Source organism: Ctenopharyngodon idella, chromosome 19, assembly GCF_019924925.1.
Source record: "Ctenopharyngodon idella isolate HZGC_01 chromosome 19, HZGC01, whole genome shotgun sequence".
NCBI classification, from domain to species: Eukaryota; Metazoa; Chordata; class Actinopteri; order Cypriniformes; family Xenocyprididae; genus Ctenopharyngodon; species Ctenopharyngodon idella.
Genome location: NC_067238.1, coordinates 26,816,888 through 26,840,928, shown reverse-complemented (window position 1 = coordinate 26,840,928; position 24,041 = coordinate 26,816,888). Strand labels below are relative to the sequence as shown.

The following is a 24,041-nucleotide window of genomic DNA, read 5'->3' as shown; positions in this document are numbered from 1 at the left end:
AATTTTTGTTTTTCAAGCTCTATTTCTTCTTTTTGGTCATCTAACTGGGTTTGCATCTTTTCAATATGTTCCATCTCTCTGTTAATTCTCTCTTTGGTGGTTTCAACATCTTCTTTCTCTTTCAGTATTTGATTTTTCAGATGTGTGATCTCTTCTCTCTCAATTTTCAAGATTTGCCTGTCCTCTTCATCATGTCTGGTCCTTTCAGTGGCTACCTGTGTCTCATCCCACTTCCTTTCTGAAGCTTCCCCAGTGTATTCCAGTTGTTGTTCTTGTTTGTATATTTTAAACCTCTGCTGTTCTAGCTCACTTTTCTCCATAGTCACTTTCTCCAGAGTTTTCTTCTCTCTCTCCTCCATCTGGAACTTTTGAAGAGCTTCTAATTCCTTAAACTTAATATTCAGTTCATTCACCAAATCCTGTAATCTTGTCTCCAGTTCGATTTTTTCTCTTTCTAGTATCTGACAATTGCTTTCCACCTCTGTTTTTTCCCTGATCAAATTCTCATTCATCTGTTCCAGGTCATTTTTCTGTCTCTTGGTTTCTTTGAGGATTGCTTCAACCTTTATCATTTCATCTTGTAAGTTCTTGTCACTGTCCGTGTCCCTTATTTCTGCAGTCATTTGTAGCATTTCAGCTTTCTTGTGTTCAAGCTCACCCTTCTCTCTTTTTATAATGTCCCTCATGGTTTCAATTTCTCTATGCTCGTTCTGGAGGTCAGCTTTCATCCTTTCTATTTCTTCTTTCTCTTCTTTCAATGAGTCCATAACATCGTGGATTTCATCATATTGCACTTCTGCATCTGTTTTCTGTGGTGTTTCTTTCCGCAAGTCTATTTGCATTTGCTCCCGTTCTTGTTTTTCTCTCTCACACTCTTTTCGTATTTTCTGAATTTCTCCTCTTTCAATGTCAATTTCAATCTTCATTTTTTCAAGTTCTGCTGTCCTCTGCTGAAGCTCTTGATTTTCACTCTCTATCATGGTTTTCTGTTCATCTAGCTCTTTTTGTTTCAGTTCTTCAATGTGCTTAATTTCAACTTGCTTTGTTTTAATTTCCTCCTCAATCCGTTTAATCTCCTCCATCCATTTATTTGTCTCATTCATAATAATTTTGAACTCTTCTTGTTCTTTGGAAAGTTGGGCTGCTATTTTTTCTACCCTTTCCTTTTCTTTAAGAATGTCCTTCAAAAGGCTCTCAGTGTCCTCTGCTTTCCTTAACCTTGATTCCAGCTCATCTTTTTCAGTCTTTATGTTTTGTTGCATAAGCTCAAACTCCTCTTTTTGTGTCTCCAGATCGACTCTCATTCTATTTAGCTCATTTCTTTCTGAGTTCAACATTGCCTGACACATCTTAATTTCCATTTGCTCCCTCTGCAGCCCAGCGTGTATTTTTTCAACTTCATCCCTCTCCTTTTGTAATGCCTCTTTTTGGTTCTGCATTTCCTCCATGTGTCTTTTTATAGTCTCCTCTCTTTCTGGAAGAATGTCAGTGAACTCATGTTCCTCCATTCCTTTGGCGTCCTCCATGTCACGTCTTTTTCTTTTTATCTCTGTATTGATGAAGTCCAGCTCCTCTTGTCTCTGTTTGATCTCATCTGTGATGGTTTCCATTTCTCTCTTCTTTTCTTGAAGTTGAACTTCCATGTTTTCTATTCTCTCCTGTTTGCTCTTGCTCTCCATTAGAATATTTTTCATGTCCATCTCTATTTTTTCTTGAGTCATTTCTAATTCAGACCTTTCATTTTCCATATTCTGTCTGCATATCTCCATCTCTTCATATTGTTTCTCAAGAGTGGCTCTATATTTCTCTAGATCATTCTTCTCTTTGTCAATGTCTTGTCTCATTTTCTTTATCTCATTCTGGTCTCTCTGTAAAATAAGTCTTGTATTCTCTAGTTCTCTTCTCTCAGTCTTCAGCATCTCAGTAAGGCCATCGGTTTCATCTTTATCGAACTCCAACTTTACTACAATGGATGGATCTGGTACATATTTATATTCTCTTGTCAGTGTAATGTCCTCTTGGCTTGCCTCTATTTCGGTTTCTTCACCTCTCATTTTGAGCTCCGTGTCCTCCTCCATTCTCTCTAGTTCATCTTCCTTCCCTTCTGTTATGAAAGCTGTATATTCCTTATGAATGTCTGTGTGTTCCTCAATCTCTTCCTGAGGGGCTGAAATGTCACCTACATCTAGATCAGATGTTTGTGTTGCAGAACTAATCAAAATGACTTCTGGCATCTGTGTTGGTTCTTTACCCTTCATCTCTTCCATTGCCTCTCTCTGATGTTCAAAGATTTTTTTGTTTCTTTCAAGTTCCTCCCTTTCCCTTTGAATCTCAGACAAGAGTCTGTTGACTTCATCTGTTTGTATCTGTTTTCCTTGAGAGACTATTTCTTCTCTCTTCTGTTCTTCTTTTTCTAGTTGGTGGGTTTGCGCTTTCATGGTCTTTATTTCATCAGTCTGTCTCTTGATTTCAGCCTTGGACTGCTCCAGATCTTTTCTCTCATCTTGCACTTTTTGCTTTTCCAGTTTGATTTCCTCCTCTTGAGCATTCAGTTTGGCTTTTGTTTGCTCCATTTCCTTCTTTAGGCGCTCTATCATGTCCTTGTTCCTTTCAATTTCTTTTTGTTCCATCAATACCTTGGCCATCAGTTGATCAAGTTCCTCTCTCTCCATCTTTGCTTTTACTCTCATGTCCTCCATTTGTTGTCTGTGTGTTTCAGATTCATTCCTCATGTTCTCCAGATCTTTCCTTTCCTCATTCATGGCTGTTAAACTCTCCTCTAGTCTGTGTTGCTGTTGATTCATTTCAGTCTTTTCAGTCTGTAACTCATATTTGATTTCTTCCATTTCATCTCTTTGCTTCTGTATTTCCTTCTGAAGAACGTTCAGCTCATTCCACTTCTTCATTATGTCCTCTTTTTCTTTCTCCAATTCATCTCTCTGTCTTAGGATTTCGTCAGCCTTCTGATCAAGAAGCTTCTTCTCGTCACCCATTGATACTTTACTCATCTGTTCTCTTTCTCTGTGTTTTGTCATGTGCATCTCCAGATCATCAGCTCGTCTTTGTAACTCTTCTCTTTCCTTTTTGATGTTATTTCTCTCTTTTTCCAAAAGATCTTTCTTGGTCTCAATCTCTTGATTTTCATGTGATATATCAAACATGATTTTCTCTAGCTCACTCCTTCTCCTGTTTGTTTCTACTATGATATTTTCATATTCCTGGTTGGCCTGTTTAAGTTTTTCTTCCATTTCTGTTTTTTCTCCTTCCTTTCTGGTGTCCTCCAGAATGTTCCTCATGGACTCAGTCTTTGACTGCTCATATTCATCAATTTTCTGTTGTAACTGTGTCCATTTATGATTTATTTCTTCTCTTTCTTGTTCTAGAAGTTCTCTGCAGTTCTTTAACTCTTGTTTTTGTTCATTTAAATCCATGTTCATCTTTTCAAGATCTTCTTTTTGTCTCTTTGTTTCTTCAATGACACTCTCAATTTCTTCTTTGTCCTTTTGTAGATGAGCTTCCAATTCCTTCAGTGTTTCTCTCTCTTTCTTTATTTCCTCCTCCATGAATCTGATTCGTTCACTCTCATTTTGCAGTTCAGTCTTTCTTTGAGACAGAAGATCTTTTTCATCAGTGATCATTTGTCTGCCATGGTCAAGTTCCTCTTTCTGGAGTTTAATATAATTTCTCTGTTCTTCCACCTCATCCATTAATTTCCGTACAATTTCTTTGCTCTTCTCAATGTCACGTTTTTCTAAATCAGTCTCTTTTGTTTTGCTGTCAAGTTCTGATCTCTCTTCTTCCATTTGCTGTCTTTGTGTCATTATTTCAGACCTCATCTTCTCCAGGTCATTTCTTTCCTGTTCAATCATCTTTCTGTCATCATCCATTTTCTTCTGCTCATGATCTATTTCAGTTTTTTCTCTTTCCAATTCACTCTTTATCTGATCAAGTTCTTCTCTCTCCATCTTTGCTTTTACTTTAATTTCTTCATCTTTCTCTCGTTCTTTCATAATCTGTTCTTGCAGTGTGTTTATCTCTTGTGTTTTTAGGTTTATATCATGATGTTCCTGCTCAGCTTTAGTCTTTAACTCCAAGATCTCAGCTTTGGTCTCTTCTAGAATTTTTCTGTCTTCTTCCATCTTCTTCTGTTTTGTTATATCCTCATCCTTCTGTTTTCTGACTTGAGCATCAAATTCATCAATTCTCTGTTGTAACTGTGTCCATCTCTGATTTATTTCTTCTCTTTCTTGTTCTAGAAGGTCTCTGTATTTCTTCAGCTCTTGTTTTTGTTTATTTGTGTCTGTGCTCATCTTTTCCAGATCCTCTTTTTGCCTCTTTGTTTCTTCAGTGACACTCTCAATTTCTTCTTTGTCCTTTTGTAGATGAGATTCCATTTCTTTCAGTGTTTCTCTCTCCTTCTTTATTTCCTTTTCTATGTATCTGATTCGTTCACTTTCATTTTGCAGTTCAGTCTTTCTTTGAGCCAGAAGATCTTTTTCATCAGTGATCTTTTGTCTGTCACGTTCAAGTTCCTCTTTCTGGAGTTTAATACCATTTCTCTGTTCTTCCACCTCATCCATTAATTTCTGTACAATTTCTTTGCTCTTCTCAATTTCACATTTTTCTAAATCAGTCTCTTTTATTTTCTGGTCAAGTGCTGATCTCTCTAGTTGGATTGCCTCTCTCATGTCTTCTTCCATTTGCTGTCTTTGTGTCATTATTTCAGACCTCATCTTCTCCAGGTCATTTCTTTCCTGTTCAATCATCTTTCTGTCATCTTCCATTTTCTTCTGCTCATGATCTATTTCAGTTTTTTCTCTTTCCAATTCACTCTTTATCTGATCAAGTTCTTCTCTCTCCATCTTTGCTTTTACTTTAATTTCTTCATCTTTCTCTCGTTCTTTCATAATCTGTTCTTGCAGTGTGTTTATCTCTTGTGTTTTTAGGTTTATATCATGATGTTCCTGCTCAGCTTTAGTCTTTAACTCCAAGATCTCAGCTTTGGTCTCTTCTAGAATTTTTCTGTCTTCTTCCATCTTCTTCTGTTTTGTTATATCCTCATCCTTCTGTTTTCTGACTTGAGCATCAAATTCATCAATTCTCTGTTGTAACTGTGCCCATCTCTGATTTATTTCTTCTCTTTCTTGTTCTAGAAGGTCTCTGTATTTCTTCAGCTCTTGTTTTTGTTTATTTGTGTCTGTGCTCATCTTTTCCAGATCCTCTTTTTGCCTCTTTGTTTCTTCAGTGACACTCTCAATTTCTTCTTTGTCCTTTTGTAGATGAGATTCCATTTCTTTCAGTGTTTCTCTCTCCTTCTTTATTTCCTTTTCTATGTATCTGATTCGTTCACTTTCATTTTGCAGTTCAGTCTTTCTTTGAGCCAGAAGATCTTTTTCATCAGTGATCTTTTGTCTGTCACGTTCAAGTTCCTCTTTCTGGAGTTTAATACCATTTCTCTGTTCTTCCACCTCATCCATTAATTTCTGTACAATTTCTTTGCTCTTCTCAATTTCACATTTTTCTAAATCAGTCTCTTGTATTTTCTGGTCAAGTGCTGATCTCTCTAGTTGGATTGCCTCTCTCATGTCTTTTTCCATTTGCTGTCTTTGTGTCATTATTTCAGACCTCATCTTCTCCAGGTCATTTCTTTCCTGTTCAATCATCTTTCTGTCATCATCCATTTTCTTCTGCTCATGATCTATTTCAGTTTTTTCTCTTTCCAATTCACTCTTTATCTGATCAAGTTCTTCTCTCTCCATCTTTGCTTTTACTTTAATTTCTTCATCTTTCTCTCTTTCTTTCATAATCTGTTCTTGCAGTGTGTCTAACTCTTGTGTTTTTAGGTTTATATCATGATGTTCCTGCTCAACTTTAGTCTTCAGCTCCAGGATCTCAGCTTTGGTTTTTTCTAGACTCTTTCTTTCTTCTTCCATCTTCTTCTGTTCTGTTATATCCTCTTCCTTCTGTTTTCTGACTTCATCATCAAATTCATCAATTCTCTGTTGTAACTGTTTCCACTTATGATTTATTTCTTCTCTTTCTTGTTCTAGAAGGTCTCTGTATTTATTCAACACTTGTTTTTGTTCATTTGTGTCTGTGTTCATCTTTTCCAGATCCTCTTTTTGTATCTTTGTTTCTTCAATGACACTCTCAATTTCTTCTTTGTCCTTTTGTAGATGAGCTTCCATTTCCTCCAGTGTTTCTCTCTCCTTCTTTATTTCCTCCTCCATGTATCTGATTCGTTCACTCTCATTTTGCAGTTCAGTCTTTCTTTGAGCCAGAAAATCTTTTTCATCAGTGATCTTTTGTTTCTCAAGTTCAAGTTCTTCTTTCTGGATTTTAATATCATGTCTCTGTTCCTGCACCTCATCCATTAATTTTTGAATTATTTCTTTGTTCTTTTCAATTTTGTCTTTTTCTAGATCAATCTCTTGTATTATCTGGTCAAGTGCTGATCTCTCTAGTTGGATTGCCTCTCTCATGTCTTTTTCCATTTGCTGTCTTTGTGTCATTATTTCAGACCTCATCTTCTCCAGGTCATTTCTTTCCTGTTCAATCATCTTTCTGTCATCTTCCATTTTCTTCTGCTCATGATCTATTTCAGTTTTTACTCTTTCTAGTTCACTCTTTAACTGATCAAGTTCTTCTCCCTCCATCTTTGCTTTTACTTTTATTTCCTCTTTCTCCTTTTCTTTCTTAATCTGTTCTTGCAGTGTCTTTAACTCTTGTGCTTTTAGGTTTAAATCATAATGTTCCTGCTCAACTTTAGTCTTTAACTCCAGGATCTCAGCTTTGGTCTTTTCTAGACTTTTTCTTTCTTCTTCCATCTTCTTCTGTTCTGTTATATCCTCTTCCTTCTTTTTGCTGACTTGAGAATCAAATTCATCAATTTTCTGTTGTAATTGTGTCCATTTATGATTTATTTCTTCTCTCTCTTGTTCTAGAAGGTCTCTGCAGTTCTTCAGCTCTTGTTTTTGTTCATCTAAATCCGTGTTCATCTTTTCTAGATCTTCTTTTCGTATCTTTGTTTCTTCAATGACACTCTCAATTTCTTCTTTGTCCTTTTGTAGATGAGCTTCCATTTCCTCCAGTGTTTCTCTCTCCTTCTTTATTTCCTCCTCCATGTATGTGATTCGTTCACTCTCATTTTGCAGTTCATTATTTCTTTGAGCCAGAAAATCTTTTTCATCAGTGATCTTTTGTTTCTCAAGTTCAAGTTCTTCTTTCTGGATTTTAATATCATGTCTCTGTTCTTCCACTTCATCCATTAATTTCTCAACTATTTCTTTGTTCTTTTCAATTTTGTCCTTTTCTAGATCAGTCTCTTGTATTTTCTGGTCAAGTGCTGATCTCTCTAGTTGGATTGCCTCTCTCATGTCTTCTTCCATTTGTTCTCTTTGTGTCATTATTTCAGACCTCATCTTCTCCAGGTCATTTCTTTCTTGTTCAATCGTCTTCCTGTCATCATCCATTTTCTTCTGCTCATGATCTATTTCAGTTTTTTCTCTTTCCAGTTCACTCTTTAACTGATCAAGTTCTTCTCTCTCCATCTTTGCTTTTACTTTCATTTCTTTGTCTTTCTCTCTTTCTTTCATAATTTGTTCCTGCAGTATGTTTAAGTCTTGTGTTTTTAGGTTTATATCATAATGTTCCTGCTGAACTTTAGTCTTCAGCTCCAGGATCTCAGCTTTGGTCTTTTCTAGACTTTTTCTTTCTTCTTCCATCTTCTTCTGTTCTCTTATATCCTCTTCCTTCTGTTTTCTGACTTGATCATCAAATTCATCAATTCTCTGTTGTAACTGTGTCCATCTCTGATTTATTTCTTCTCTTTCTTGTTCTAGAAGGTCTCTGCAGTTCTTCAGCTCTTGTTTTTGTTCATCTAAATCCGTGTTCATCTTTTCCAGATCTTCTTTTCGTCTCTTTGTTTCTTCAGTGACACTCTCAATTTCTTCTTTGTCCTTTTGTAGATGAGCTTCCATTTCCTTCAGTGTTTCTCTCTCCTTCTTTATTTCCTCCTCCATGAATCTGATTCGTTCACTCTCATTTTGCAGTTCAGTCTTTCTTTGAGCCAGAAAATCTTTTTCATCAGTGATCTTTTGTCTCTCAAATTTAGTTTCCTCTTTTTTAAGTTTTAGATAATTTCTCTGTTCTTCCACCTCCTTCAATAGTTTTTGAACTATTTCTTTGTTCTTTTCCATTTTATCCTTTTCTAAATCAATCTCTTGTATTTTTTGGATCAGTTCTGCTCTCCCTGCCTTGATTTCCTCTGTATCTTTCTCCATTTGTACTTTTTGCATCATCATTTCAGAATTAATCTTCTCCAGGTCTTTTCTTTCCTGTTCAGTAACTTTCCTGTCATTCTCCAACTTCTGCTGTTTATGATCTAACTCAGTTTTTAACATTTCAAGCAGAGATTTCTCTGTCATGATCATTTGTTCATTTTCAACTCTCTGTTTAAGGATTTCTGAATACAGTTGATCCAGTTCATCTTTCTTTTTCCAGATTTTATGTTTCTCCTTCTCAGTATCTTGCCTTTGTTTTAAGATTTCATTGCTGTTTTGTTGCAGAGTTTGTCTTTCTGCTTCCATCGCTGCCCATTCTTTCTCCATTTCTTCACTCTTCCTTCTCGTTTCTTCTCTGATATGGTCAAGTTCATCTTTCTCATTTTGGAGTTGGGCCTTCATTTTAGCAATCATTTCTTTGTCTGTCTGTATCTGTAATTGAACCTTTTTGTTGTTCACATCAATCTCTTCCTTCTCATCATCCATCTTCTTCTTTTCCAGGTTAAACTCTTCTTTTAGTGAATTCATAATGTCTTTATTCTTACTGAGTTCTTGTTTCTCTCTCTCAATCTCATTCTTTGACTGCTCAAACTCTTTTCTCTCTTCTTTTAGTTTTTCTTTTTCAACTTGCATCTCTTCTTGCTGTACAGCTAGCTTAGCTTTCGTAATGTCCATCTCTTCTATTAGTTTATTTAGCATGTTCTTGTTTCTTTCATTTTCTTGATTTAATTCACTAGTTTTGATCTTCACCTCCTCTTCCATTTGATGTCTTTGAGACTGAAGTTTCTTTTGCATCATATCAAGTTCATTTCTCTCATATTTCATCTCTCTGAGATTTAATTCCAGTGTTTGTTGTTGTTTGTTTATCTCAACAGCTCTCATCTCAAGAGTGGCTGTTTCACTCAAAACCTTGTTCCTGCTTTCTTGTAGTTGCTCTTTTTCTTTCATAATATGTTCTTGCAGTGTGTTTAACTCTTGTGTTTTTAGGTTTAGATCATGATGTTCCTGCTCAACTTTAGTCTTCAGCTCCAGGATCTCGGCTTTGGTCTCTTCTAGACTTTTTCTTTCTACTTCCATCTTCTTCTGTTCTGTTATATCCTCTTCCTTCTGTTTTCTGACTTGAGCATCAAATTCATCAATTCTCTGTTGTAATTGGGTCCATTTATTTTTAATTTCTTCTCTTTCTTGTTCTAGAAGGTCTCTGTATTTCCCCAGCTCTTGTTTTTGTTCATTTAAATCTTTGCTCATTTTTCCCAGATCCTCTTTTTGTCTCCTTGTTTCTTCAATGACACTCTCAATTTCTTCTTTGTCCTTTTGTAGATGAGCATCCATTTCCTCCAGTGTCTCTCTCTTCTTCTTTATTTCCTCCTCCATGTATCTGATTCGTTCACTTTCATTTTGCAGTTCATTCTTTCTTTGAGCCAGAAGATCTTTTTCATCTGTGATCTTTTGTCTTTCAAGCCTAAGTTCTTCTTTCTGGAGATTAATACCATTCCTCTGTTCCTCCACCTCATCCATTACTTTCTGTAAAATTTCTTTGCTCTTCTCGATGTCACATTTTTCTAGATCAATTTCTGATCTCTTTTCTTCCATTTGTTCTCTTTGTGTCATTATTTCAGACCTCATCTTCTTCAGGTCTTTTCTTTCCTGTTCAATCATCTTTCTGTCATCATCCATTTTCTTCTGCTCATGATCTATTTCAGTTTTTTCTCTTTCCAATTCACTCTTCATCTGATCAAGTTCTTCTTCCATTTGTTGTCTGTGTGTTTCAGATTCATTTCTCATGTTCTCCAGATCTTTCCTCTCCTCATGCATGGCTCTTAAACTCTCCTCTAGTCTGTGTTGTTGTTGATTCATTTCAGTCTTTTCAGTCTGTAACTCATATTTGATTTCTTCTATTTCATCTCTTTGTTTTTGTATTTCCTTCTGAAGAGCCTCCAGTTCTTTCCACTTCTTCATCATATCCTCTTTTTCTTTCTCTAATTCATCTCTCTGTCTCAGGATTTCGTCAGCCTTCTGCTCAAGAAGCTTCTTCTCATCATCCATTGATCTTTTATTCATCTCTTCCTTTTCTCTGTGTTTTGACATTTGCAGCTTCAGGTCATCAGCTTGTCTCTGTAAATCCTCTCTTTCTGCTTCAATGTATTGTCTCTCTTTTTCCAGAAGATCTTTCTTGATCTCGATCTTTTGATTTTGCTCTGCTATGTCATCAACAGTCCTTTCCAGTTCACTCTTCTTCCTCATAGTTTCTTCCATGGTATTGTCACACTGCTCCTTCATTACTTTAAGCTGGGCCTCCCTTATTTCCAGTTTTTCTCGCTCTCTTCTGATCTCTTCTAAGATGTTCGTCAGATTTTCAGCATCATTCTGCACCTCAGATTTTGTCTGGTAAACCAGTTTTCTCTCCTCTTGCAGTTTTTCTGCTTCAGTTTGGATCTCTTCTTGTTGTTCCACCAGCTTGGCTTTCATAATTTCCAGATCTTTCATTAATTTGTTAGTCATGTCCCTGTTTTCACCAATGTCTTGTTTTTCTCTTTGTATTTCATCTCTCAGCTGTGCAAGTTCTCTTTCCTGCTTTGCATTTATCCTCATGTCCTCTTCCATCTGTTGTCTCTGAGCTTCTAGTTCAATCCTCGTCTTATCCATTTCACGTCTTTCTTCCTTTATCTCTCTTACACTTTGATCCAGTCTTTGCTGCTGCTCAGTAATATATTTCTCTCTCTGCTCCAGCTCAGTCTTCTCCATTATCACAGTTTGTCTCTTGGATTCTATTTCATCATTTATCTTGTTTATATCAGCTTTACATTTCTCAGTTTGTTCTCTCTCAGTGCAAAGCTCTCTCTCAGTCTGTTTCAGTATTTCTCTCTCTTTCTCTAGCTCTTCAAATTGGGATTCAACCTCTTCTTTTTTCTGCTTAATTTCTAACTTTTCATTGTCTATTTCATGCCGGATCTTCTCAAGCAACTCAAAGTCCTTATTATTTTTTTGTTTATGCAATTCTATATCAACCTGCATCACTTCAAGGGCACGTTGTCTGTTATTGGTTTCCTCAAAAACATTATTTAAATGTTCTTGTTCAGTCTGAAGCTGAGCAGCGATTCCATCTAATTCCATGTTTCTCCTCTCTAATTCCTCTTCCTTTCTCTGTATTATTAGCTCTTTGTCCTCAAGAGCTTTTTGCTTGTCTTGGATGATTTGCCTTTGTAGTTCAGTTGACTGAATCTGACTGCGTATCTCATCTTGCATTTGTTCAACCTTGTCTCTTTCTTTGCTGGTCATGTATTTTACGTTTTCCATTTCTTCTTTGGCTTTCTGTAGTTCTTTTGCTGAATTAGCAAGCTCTTGCTTTTCCTCCATCATTTTTATGATGCTAAGCTCCAACATCTGTTTCTGCTGTTCAAGTTCAAACCTCTGTTGTTCCAGATTTTCTCTCTCTTTCTTATTTTCCTCCTTGGTTTGATCATTTTGTCGCTGCTGGTTGAGTACCTCAACCTGCCTTTCCTCAGTTTTTGATTTTTCCAAAAGAAGCTTTTTCTTCACAATCTCATTTTCATTCTGCTGGTTCTTTATCTCTGCTCTTAAAACTTCTAGTTTGTTTCTTAAAGTCATCAAGTTATTCCTCTCTTCATCTGTTTCTTGTTTTTCACGAAGAATTTCATCCTTCATTTCCTTAAGGGCCAGCCTCTCCTTTTGTATCTCCTCACTCTGATCCATCATTTGGTTTTCCAGGTCTTTCTTTTCTTTGTCAATTTCTGTCTTTTCCTTTTCAAGCATGACTTTTGTTTTCTCAGTTTCTTGCCTTTGTCTCTCCATCTCCTTCATCATCATATCAAGGTCCCTCATTTTCAATTCAGTCTCTTCAGACAAATGTTTAATTTCTTCTCTGTCTTTATCAATTTGGATTTTCATTTCTCTTTCTTTCTCCTTTAGGTTAGTGTCTATTATGTCTTTCATTTTGTCTGTCTGTCTCTGTATCTCAGCTTTAGTTTTTTCGAGGTCAGATTTAGCATCTTGAAGTTTTTGATTATCCTTTTTAATTTCTTCTTTTCTTCTGTCCAGTTCAACCCTCATTTGCGATAATTCTTCCATTTCTTTATCAATCCTTTCTTTGCTACTTTCAGTGTCCTCTCTAATTTTTTGTAACTCACTGTGGAGTTTAGCAGTTTCTTCCCTCTGTCTCTCTAATTGACTGATTTCTTCATCCACTCTTTGCTTTTCCCCCTCAATCTCCAACCAACATTTCTCCTGATCCTCCCTCTCCTTTTTGATAACATTTTGGATCTCCTTGGATTCTGCCCTTATCTGTTCGAGCGCATTCTTCTCGTCTTGTACATTTAATTTTTCATGTCTTAAATCTTGTAGTTGCTTTTCCAGATCATTTTTCATATTTTCAACATCTTTCTTATCTTGATCCATCCACTTTTTGCTGATTTCAATCTGCTCTTTTTCTTTCTGTACTTCTTCAATCATCTTTCTGTATTCATTGCGTTCTCTCTTCATTGTTTCACCCATTTCCATTATCTGCAGTCTCTCCTCTTCAATTTCATCCTCCTTTCTTTCCAGATTACTTTTAATCTCCAAGATTTCATCTTGAGTTTGTTTCAGCTGCTGCTGCTCTTTCATGAAAGTTCGCTCTTTGTTTTCAAGCTCACTTTCCTTTCTTCGCAATTCTCCTTCAAGTGTAACCAGTTTCTGTCTTTCTGAATGTACATTTTCCTTTTCTTTGTCAATATCACCCCTTTCCTTTAGAATGTCCATCTTAATTTGCTCTAGAGACTCTCTCTGATTTTGAATCTCTTGTTTTGCTATCTCATCTTGTTCTTTCTGCTGTAAGGTTTTTCTCTCCAGGTCCTCTGTTTCTCTCACTAATTCTTCCATCTTAAGCTGCAAATGTGTCATTTGACTTTCATAAGCATCCCTGTCATTTTTCAGTTGTATCTTGTCATTTTGAAGTTCTGTACTCATTATGTTGAGATCTTTCTTCGTGGTCTCCATTTCTGTGATGATTTTCTGTATATCGTCTTTTTGCAATTGAAGTTTTAGACTGAGGTCTGTTAATCTATCTCTCTCACGGTTTGCTTCCTGTATCAGTTTGTCAGTGATCTCTGACTTCTTCTGAAGCTCAGCACGGCCATCTTCAAGCTGTTGAGTCTGTTTTCTCACATCTTCTTTCTCTCGTTCAATCAAATCTCTCTCTGTGCTGACCATCTGCTTCATTTCTTCCACTTGCTCTTTTTCTTTGTTTAGTTCACTCAGTTTATCTTCCATTTTTGTGGCATCACGGAGGTTTTCAGCAAATTCAGCCCTCTGATTTTCTAGTTCATTCCTCATCTTTTGTAGATTTTTCCATTCCATCTCATTGGCCCTCATGGCAGCACTCATTTCATGCTTTTCTTGATTGATTTTAACTTTTTCATCTTCTAACCGATCCTTCTCCATGATCAAAGCTTGTCTTGAAGATTCAACATCATCTCTGTCTCTTTGTAGTTCCCCTCTGAAGACCTCAAATTCTTGCTTCTCTTGCCTTAAATTGTCCTTTTCTTTTTCTATAACTTCTCTCTTTCTCAGTATTTCCATATTGATCTTTTCAAGTGCGTCTTTCTTCTTCTCTATTTCTTTAAGAATCCAACCATTCTCCTCCAGCTCATGTTTTTGCTTCTCCAGTACCTGCTGTCTCCTCTTTACCTCAGAAGTAATGACTTCTAGTTCAGCCTTTTTCTTTTCATGCAGTGTTTTCATTTCTTCCATGGTTTGCCTCATGTTTTGTATTTCTCTGTTGAGCTCTTCCAGATTATTCTTGTTTCTAAAGAGTTCCTCAGTGACCCTTTGCAGTTCTTGCTTGTTCTTCCTTGTGTCCATAAACTCTTCCATTTTGTCTGTAGTTATTTCTACCTCAACCAGCTCTCTCTTGGTCTCCACATCCTCCTTTTCTCTGTTTATCTCATCCTTCAGCTGTTCCAGTTCTTCTCTTTCTTTCTGCAGCATTTCTCTCACACTTTCTTTCTCCTGTTGCTTCTCTACAAGTTCTGCCCTCAGCTTCTCCAATTCATTCTTGTCTCTTCTGGTGGTTTCTATTTCTGCTCTAAGGCTTCCTAGATTTTCCCGTATTTGTCCAATATCTTGAATGAGCCTCTGGATCTCAGACTTAAAATTTTCCTTTTCATCTTTCTCTGCCTTAATTTCATCCATCCTGGTCTCCATGTCAACTTTCAGATTTTTCACCATTTCCCTGATTTTCACAACCTCTAAAATCAATCTTTGTATGTCAGCATTGGTATTTTCTTCATCTTCTAGATTCTCAGTTCTCTCCACCAATAATTCAAAATCCTCTCTTGCGCTTTGAACATCATTCTTGAGTATTTCCAGCTCCTGCCTCTCTCTACTGATCTCCTCTCTGGCCTTTGCTATCTCAGTCTTCATTTTCTCTATCTCATCCCTCTTTCTCATCACTTGTCTCAACCTCTGGTCCAGTTCTCTCTTTTCCAGGACTATCTCAGACCTTAAGACTTCCAGTTCTCCCTTCTCACGCATCATTTTCTGAATCTTTCTTTCTAGGTCTTCTCTCTGTTGCTGTATATCCATCAGCTCCACCTCTCTCGTTTTACTCGCAGTGTCCTTTTCAAGTTTTAATATCTCAGACCTCATGTTTTCTAGCTCGTCCATCTGATATTTTAAGTCTGCTTTAGTTTTCTCAAGTTCTGCCTGCTGTTGATGAAGCTCAGCCTTCAACTCTGTCAGTTTGTCTATTTGTCTCTCAACTTCGCCCGTTTCACTCTCACTCTCTTCTTGTATGTCGTCCATACTTAATGCTTCCATTTTCTCTCTTAATTCCTCTGAATCTCTCCTCATTCCTTTCTTTTTCCCTTTAAGTTTAGCTGTTCTTTCTCTAGTTGTCTCCTCTAAAAGGCTTTCAAGGATCTCCGATTTTTTCTTCATGTCAACCTTTTCTTTCTCCATCAGTTCATTTTCTTCATGAAGTTTTTGCTTGTCCAATGCCATTTCTTGTTTTTGTCTCTCCAAATCAGCTCTGATTTGCGCAAGATTACTTCTCTCTTTGCTCAGCCAGTCTTTGCTACTCTCTATTTGCTGTTTCTCTTTTTGTATCTCATTGTTCTGCTGCTCATAAGTTTCTTTCATGTTCTGTTTCATGGCTTCAGTTTCCAGCCTCATGTTCTCCAGTTCAAATCTTTCTTTTCTAGCAGCCTTGACTTCTTCTTTCATTCTTCTGAGAACCTCTCTAACATGCTCAACTTCCTGGATCAGCCTCTGCATGTTAGCATTCACTTCTTGTCTATCCTCTGAATCTGCTTCAACATTAACATCTCTCTGCATGCCTCTTTCCAAGTCATGTTTTGTTCTCCAAGCCATTTCCCTAGCATTTTCAGCTTCTTGAATAAGCCTCTGAATCTTGGTGTTCATATGTTCTTTCTCTTCCATGACTCCACCTCTTTCTTCCACATGAGATTGTAGTTCCTCTCCTGCTCTTTGAATCTCAGCTTTCATTCGCTCCATCTCATCACGCTCTATACTTAACATGACCCTGTCCATTTCGAGTTTCTCATTTGCACTTTCAATAGCAGCCCTCAATTTATCCAACTCATCTCTTTTTCTTGCTACCTGTCTCATCTTGTGATCAAGATCTTTCCTCTTGCCATCAGTTTCATCCTGAAGAAGCTTCAGTTCTTTCATCTCTTGTTTAGTCTTTTGCATCTTGTCCTCTAATTCCTCTTTGTGTTTTAGTATTTGAGCTCTCATACTAATGAGCTCCTCTACTTCTGACTGCCTTTTAGTCTCAAACTCCTCTTTTTGGATTATAATATTTGATTTGATCTCCTCATATTTCTCCATTTCTCTCTTAAGCTCTCTTAACATTTCATCATTTGCTTCTCTTTCTTTTGCTAACTCAGATTTAATGACATTGTTTTTGCTTATCTCGGCTTGCAACTTTCCCATTTGTACACTCCATTCCTCTTCTGTCACCTGTAGTTTCCTTCGCTGTTCTTGTATTTCTTGCTCTGATTCAGTTATCTCTTCTTTCTGTTTCACTACTTCTGCTTGGATTAGCTCTATTTCTTGATATCTCAGTCTTATTTCTTTCTTGTCCTTTTCAATGGCCTCTTCCTTTTTAAGCAGGTTCCTTCTGCTATCCTCAATATTCTCTCTTTCTTTTTGCAAATGTTCCTTCATCTTTTGTGTTGCCTGTCTTTCAGCATTCTCTTTAATTCTCTCTATTTCAGCCCTTGCATCATCTAGTTCAAGCCTACATTTTTCCAGCTTCTCAGCATAGCGTTCCACCTCTTCCTTTTGTTTCTGTATCTCAGTATTTGCTTTATCGAGGTCTGTTCTTATCTTGCTCTCTTCAGACTTTTTCTGTACATCTTTTTCTCTTTCACACAGTATCTCTTGCGTTGACTTTTCTATATCCTCTGCTTTCGTTTGAAGCTCCACTTTCATTCGCTCTAGTTGAGCTCTTTCATCCTGTTTTTGGAATTTTATCTCCTCTAATTCTTTATGCAGATTTGATTTATTTCGTTCTATATCATCTATGTCTTGGTTCAGCTGCTTTCTGTTTTTCTCAGTCAATGCCTTCTCATCCAAAAGCTCTTGCCTCAGCTGTTCCACATTTTCAGTGTCCTTCTTTTGTGTCTCCACCAGGCGCCGCTTTTCTAACAGTTCATCTCTTTCTCTTTCTAGGTCATGTTTTTGTGTTAAGATCTCCATCCTCATTAGATCAAGACTATCTCTCTCTTTCTGCAGGTCTGCCCGTGTGATCTCACTCTCCTCGGATTGTCTTTTGATATCTTCCATGGTTTTCTTCAGATCCATCCTTTCCTTTGCAATCATCTCTTTCTCTACAGCAACAGCTTGTTTCTGTCTTTCTATCTCAGCTTGCATTTCATCCAGGGTGTCATTTTTCAGTTTGGTCTCCTCAGCAAATTGTTGCCTCTCTTTTTCTAACTCTTCTGCAGCCATCTGCCCTTCTTTCTGAACTTCTAGCTTTAACTTCTCAATATCTTCTCTCTTCTTTTGCAGCTCATCTTGCTCATTTTCAAAAGCTTTTCTCTGAATTTGGAGGTCTCTAGCCAACTCAGCTCTCTTTTGTTCCAGATTCTCCATATTAGCCTTTTCTTTAATCATGTTGTTTTTCATGTCATCCATTTCTGTTTGTTTATTTTGAAGTTCTGCTCTCATTTGATCTAGTTCGTTCTCTTTGTGTTGTATTCTTTCCTTCTCATCTTCAATATGGGCTATTTGTCTCAAGTTAGTTGTATTCACCTGCTTAAGAATGTCTTTCTCTCTCTTTAAGTCAGTTCTTTGTCTATCTAGTTCTTCCCTGGCTTGGCTTATCTCTGTCTTGGTTTTCTCCAGCTCAAATCTTTCTTCTTGAAGCAAGTCTTTGGCAGACTGAATTTCTTTTCTTTGCTTCTCTGTCTCATCTAAGAGCTCTTTCATTAGTTGGTTGTCTGTAGGAGGAGCACTGATGTCAAATTGTCTTTTTAATTGGACTGCCATCTCCTCCTGCCTCTGTCTTTCATTGTTTGTCTTTTCAGATAGTTTCTCAAAGTCTTCAGTTTGTCTTTGAAGGTCAGTTTTTATCTTCTCTAGGTCCTCTTTCTCATTTTCAATGGTTTGTTTCTCAACTTTGAGATTCTTTAATTCTCTCTCTATATCCATTTTCTGTCTCTCCATATGATCCAAATCTTTGGTCAACAGCTCTCTGTCTTTTATAACCAGATCTTTTTCCTCAAGTAACTGTAGTCTGATTTGTTCACAGGTCTCTTTCTCTATCTTTAGACTGACCATATCCCTCTCTAAATTTCTCTTCTGTGCCATCATTTCCACTCTTTCTTTTTCTAGGTTGGTCATTTCTGTCTTTGTGAATTCCATTAGATCATCAACCTCTCGCTGTAATTGATCAATGTCAGTTTGTCTCTGGTCAAGTTGACTCATTTCCATCATGATGATGTTCTTCACTTCATCCATTTCATGTTGTTGTTTTAAAATGTCTTCCTGCAGCTGCGCAAGTTCATTTTCTCTGCGAGAAAGACTTTCATTCTCATTTTCAATAGTCTCCACTTGTTTTGAGATGTTCACCCTCATTTCTTCAAGAGTGTGCCTTTCTCTCTGCATCTCTGCTAAAGTCATTTCATTTGTTTCCTGCTGTTCTGCAAGATGTTTGTTGGCTTTAGCAATTTCTGTTTTGATATTCTCTAAATCAGACTTTTCCAATTCAAATTCTTTGGATTGTTTTTCTTGATTGAATTTCTGAACATTAATCTCCTCATTAAAACGTTCAATACTTCTTCTCTCTTCCTGAAGTTGAGCTTCCATTTCTTCTAGCTTTTTTCTTTCATTCTGCATGTCCTGCTTTTTAGTTTCAATGTCTTCAGCTTCTCTTTGCAGTTCAGCTTTCATTTGTTCCAGCTTGTCCCTTTCATTTTCACTAAACTTCTTCTCTGACTTCATCTCATCCACAACTACAGTTAAGTCTGACTTTTGGCTCTCAATATCTGTTTCTAATGCATCTCTCAAGTCCATTCCCAGCATCTGCTCCATCAAGACACTTTGTATATTTGGATCTGACATTTCTTTTTCTGTTACAGGCTTGACTACATCTGCGTCACTCTGTTGAAGAACCATTTCAGCCTCTGACTTCTCAAGCAGACTCTCTTCAGCTACGCCAAACTTTGGGTGATCTATATATTCATGTTGTCTTTCAGTGTCTGCCCACATTCTTTCAAGCTCTTGCTTTCCTGTTCTTAACTCTTCCTTTTCATTTTCAAGTTTAATTCTTTCCCTTGATATTTTCTCACTCATCTGCTCAAGAGTGTTTCTCTCTTGTTGTATCTTTACCAGTGTGATACCAATGTTTGTTTTTTGTTCAGAAATCTGTTTGTCAAGATCTTCCTTGGTTCGAGAAATCTCAGCTATGGTTTTCTCTAGGTCAGACTGTTCCCTTTTAATCAAGTTTTTGTCCCTCTCAATTATTTCTTGTTCCCTATGTATTTCAGCATAAGTTTCATCCAAAATAGCTCTCTTCTTTTTAAGTTCCTCAATGAGATTGTTGATGTCTTCTCTCTCTTTCTGGAGTTGAGCTGTCATTTCCTCCAGACTTTGTCTTTCATGTTCTGTCTCTAGTTTGATCTTCTCAATCTCGTGTGCTTGTCTTTGCAGGTCAGTTTTCATCTGTTTTATCGACACTTTCTCATTTTCAAAAGATTCTCTCTCAAGTTTCAGACTCTCTGAATCTCTGTCTACATTCATTACTTTTTGTTGCAGATCTTCCATGTCTCTCTTCAGCAGTTGTCTGTCATTCTCCAGTAATTCCTTTTCAGTCAATACTGCCTTCATCTGGATCTCAACATCTTCAGACTTCTTTTTCAGTTCAGTCATCATGTTCTGTTTTTCCCTGATCATTGCAGCTCTTTCTCCTTTAATGTTGCTCTTCTCCTTTTCCATTTCACGTTGTTGTTTATGAATCTCTGCTTGCAGTTGCTCTAGATTTTCAGTCATCTTTTCCAAACTTTGCCTTTCATTTTGTGTTTCTTCTTTTAGTTTTCTGATGTCATCAGCTTCTCTTTGCAGCTCAGTCTTCATCTGTTCTAACTTGTTCTTCTCATCTTCAAGCACTTGTTTCTGAAACATCATCTTTACGTCTTCATCCAGATTCTTTCTGCTTTGGTCTACATCATCTCTTTCTTTTTTCATTTGCCGTTTTTGTTCTTCCATCTCTTCTTTATCTTTATCTAGTTGTCTTCTATCATTCCTCATTATTTCTATAAACTCATTTACTTCTGTCTGTTGTTTGTCCAGCTCAGATTGTCTCAGATCAAGCTGACTTCTGTCCTTTATTATAATGTTTCTGTCATTGTCTAGTTCCTGTTTCAGATTCTGAATTTCAGTTTGCATCTGCTCAAATTCATGTTGTTTTTGTCTGATTTGTTCCTCTTGATGTTTAATGTCATGCATTTGTCTTGTAATGTTCTCCTTCATCTCATCTAGGGTGTCTCTCTCTTTCTGTATCTCTGCTAGTGTTATTCTTTGATTTTCTCTTTGTTTTTCAAGATCTTCCTTGGCTCTTGCAAGTTCACTTTTTGTTTTCTCCAGATCACGTTTTTCCTTTTCAAGAATGTCTCTATCAGATTGAATGGATTTAGTTTTCTCTTCAATATCTGTCTTCATTTCATCCAAGACCATGTCTTTTCTTTTTGTCTCCTCAATGAGATTGTTGACTTCTTCTCTCTCTTTCTGGAGTTGAGCTGTCATTTCCTCCAGCCTTTGTCTTTCATGTTCTGTCTCTAGTTTGATTTTCTCAATCTCATGTGCTTGTCTTTGCAGGTCAGTTTTCATCCGTTTCATCGACACTTTCTCATTCTCAAAATATTCTCTCTCAAGTTTCAGACTCTCTGAATCTCTGTCTACATTCATTAATTTTTGTTGCAGATCTTCCATGTCTCTCTTTAGCAGTTGTCTGTCATTTTCCAGTAATTCCTTTTCAGTCAATACTGCCTTCATCTGGATCTCAACATCTTCAGACTTCTCTTTCAGTTCAGTCATCATGTTCTGTTTTTCCCTGATCATTGCAGCTCTTTCACCTTCAGTGTTGCTCTTTTCCTTTTCTACTGCACTTTGTTGTTTATGGATCTCTGATTGCAGTTGCTCTAGTTCATCTTGTTTGAGTCTTATTCTCTCTTTTTCCTTTTCAATAACATCTTTTTGTTTGGAGATGTTCGCTCTCATTTGCTCAAGATTGTTTTTCTCTCTTTGTAGATCTGCCAGTGAAGACTCATTTGCAACTTTCATTTCATTCATGATCTCACTCTTTCTCTTTGTATCTTCAGCAAGATGAGCAATATCTTCTCTCTCTTTCTGAAGTTCTTCAGCCATCTTTTCCAAACCCTGTTTTTCATTTTGTGTTTCTTCTTTTAGCTTTCTGATATCATCAGCTTCTCTTTGCAGCTCAATCTTCATCTGTTCTAACTTGTTCTTCTCATCTTCAAGCATTTGTTTCTGAAGTGTCATCATCTTTAGGTCTTCTTCCTTTTTGTCTATTTCCTGCTTCTGATTCTTAACTTCAGTTTGCATCTGCTCAAATTCATGTTGTTTTTGTCTGATTTGTTCCTTTTGATGTTTAATGTCATGCTTTTGTCTTGTGATGTTCTCCTTCATCTCATCAAGGGTGTCTCTCTCTTTCTGTATCTCTGCCAGTGTTATTCTTTGATTTTCTCTTTGTTTTTCAAGATCTTCCTTGGCTCTTGCAAGTTCACTTTTGGTTTTCTCCAGATCATGTTTTTCCTTCTCAAGCCTGTCTCTGTCAGATTGAATGGCTGTAGATTTTTCTTCAACATCTGTCTTCATTTCATCCAAGACCATGTCTTTTCTTTTTGTCTCCTCAATGAGATTGTTGACTTCTTCTCTCTCTTTCTGGAGTTGAGTAGTCATTTCCTCCAGCCTTTGTCTTTCATGTTCTGTGTCTAGTTTGATCTTTTCAATCTCATGTGCTTGTCTTTGCAGGTCAGTTTTCTTCTGTTTCATCAATTCTTGCTCATTCTTAAAAGCTTCTCTCTCAAGTTTCAGACTCTCTGAATCTCTTTCTACATTCATTATTTTTTCTTGCAGATCTCCAACCTCCCTGATCATTGCAGCTCTTTCACCTTCAATGTTGCTCTTTTCCTTTTCTATTTCACTTTGTTGTTTATGAATCTCTGCTTGCAGTTGCTCTAGTTCATCTTTTTTGAGTCTTATTCTCTCTTTTTCTTTTTCAGTATCATCTGTTTGTTTGGAGATGTTCACTCTCATTTGCTCAAGATTGTTTTTCTCTCTTTGTAGATCTGCCAGTGAAGACTCATTTGCAACTTTAATTTCATCCAGGATTAGATTCTTTCTCCTCATATCTTCAGCAAGTTGAGCAATATCTTCTCTCTCTTTCTGCAGTTTTTCAGCCATCTTTTCCAAACCCTGTTTTTCATTTTGTGTTTCTTCTTTTAGCTTTCTGATATCATCAGCTTCTCTTTGCAGCTCAATCTTCATCTGTTCTAACTTGTTCTTCTCGTCTTCAAGCATTTGTTTCTGAAGTGTCATCATCTTTAAGTCTTCATCCAGATTCTTTCTGCTTTGGTCTATATCATCTATTTCTTTCTCCATTTGCCATTTCTGTTCTTCCATTTCTTCTTTATCTTTATCTAGTTGTCTTCTCTCATTTCTCATTAATTCCATGATGTCCTTAATTTCTGTCTGTTGTTTGTCCAGCTCAAATTGCCTCAGATCAAGCTGACTTCTGTCCTTTATTATAATGTTTCTGTCATTGTCTAGTTCCTGTTTCAGATTCTGAATTTCAGTTTGCATCTGCTCAAATTCATGTTGTTTTTGTCTGATTTGTTCCTCTTGATGTTTAATGTCATGCATTTGTCTTGTAATGTTCTCCTTCATCTCATCTAGGGTGTCTCTCTCTTTCTGTATCTCTGCTAGTGTTATTCTTTGATTTTCTCTTTGTTTTTCAAGATCTTCCTTGGCTCTTGCAAGTTCACTTTTTGTTTTCTCCAGATCACGTTTTTCCTTTTCAAGAATGTCTCTATCAGATTGAATGGCTTTAGTTTTCTCTTCAATATCTGTCTTCATTTCATCCAAGACCATATATTTTCTTTTAATCTCCTCATTGAGATTGTTGGTTTCTTCTCTCTCTTTTTGGAGTTGAGCTGTCATTTCCTCCAGGCTTTGTCTTTCATGTTCTGTCTCTAGTTTGATCTTCTCAATCTCATGTGCTTGTCTTTGCAGGTCAGTTTTCATCTGTTTCAGTGATTCTTTCTCATTCTCACAAGATTCTCTATCAAGTTTCAGACTCTCTGAATCTCTGTTTACATTCAATAATTTTTGTTGCAAATCTTCCATGTCTCTCTTCAGCAGTTGTCTGTCATTTTCCAGTAATTCCTTTTCAGTCAATACTGCCTTCATCTGGATCTCAACATCTTCAGACTTCTCTTTCAGTTCAGTCATCATGTTCTGTTTTTCCCTGATCATTGCAGCTCTTTCACCTTCAATGTTGCTCATTTCCTTTTCCATTTCACATTGTTGTTTATGAATCTCTGCTTGCATTTGCTGTAGTTCATCTTGTTTGAGTCTTATTTTCTCTTTTTCATTTTCAGTATCATCTGTTTGTTTGGAGATGTTCACTCTCATTTGCTCAAGATTGTTTTTCTCTCTTTGTAGATCTGCCAGTGAAGACTCTTTTGCAACTTTCATTTCATCCAGGATTTGATTCTTTCTCCTCATATCTTCATCAAGATGAGCAATATCTTCTCTCTCTTTCTGAAGTTCTTCAGCCATCTTTTCCAAACCCTGTTTTTCATTTTGTGTTTCTTCTTTTAGTTTTCTGATATCATCAGCTTCTCTTTGCAGCTCAGTCTTCATCTGTTCTAACTTGTTCTTCTCATCTTCAAGCATTTGTTTCTGAAGTATCATCATCTTTAGGTCTTCATCCAGATTCTTTCTGCTTTGGTCTACATCATCTCTTTCTTTCTCCATTTTCTGTTTCTTTTCTTCCATCTTCTCTTTATCTTTATCTAGTTGTCTTTTCTCATTCCTCATTATTTCTATAAACTCATTCACTTCTGTCTGTTGTTTGTCCAGTTCAGATTGTCTCAGATCAAGCTGACGTCTGTCCTTTATTATAATGTTTCTTTCGTTGTCTAGTTCCTGTTTCAGATTCTGAATTTCAGTTTGCATCTGCTCAAATTCATGTTGTTTTTGTCTGATTTGTTC

At 36.7% G+C, this 24,041-nt stretch overlaps 1 protein-coding gene across 14 annotated transcripts in view; it reads right to left on the bottom strand.

Moving 5' to 3' along the window:
- LOC127500979 (nuclear anchorage protein 1-like) overlaps positions 1-24,041 on the bottom strand; it is a 33,967-nt gene that overhangs the window by 4,949 nt on the left and 4,977 nt on the right. For 2 of the 14 annotated variants that reach the window (XM_051872646.1, XM_051872645.1), the window contains exon 2: positions 1-23,314. This exon is cut by the window's left edge and continues 4,949 nt beyond it. In XM_051872646.1, coding sequence (XP_051728606.1) covers positions 1-23,314 — 23,314 coding nt within the window. The other 12 variants (XM_051872651.1, XM_051872640.1, XM_051872641.1 and 9 more) reach the window with 12 other exon arrangements.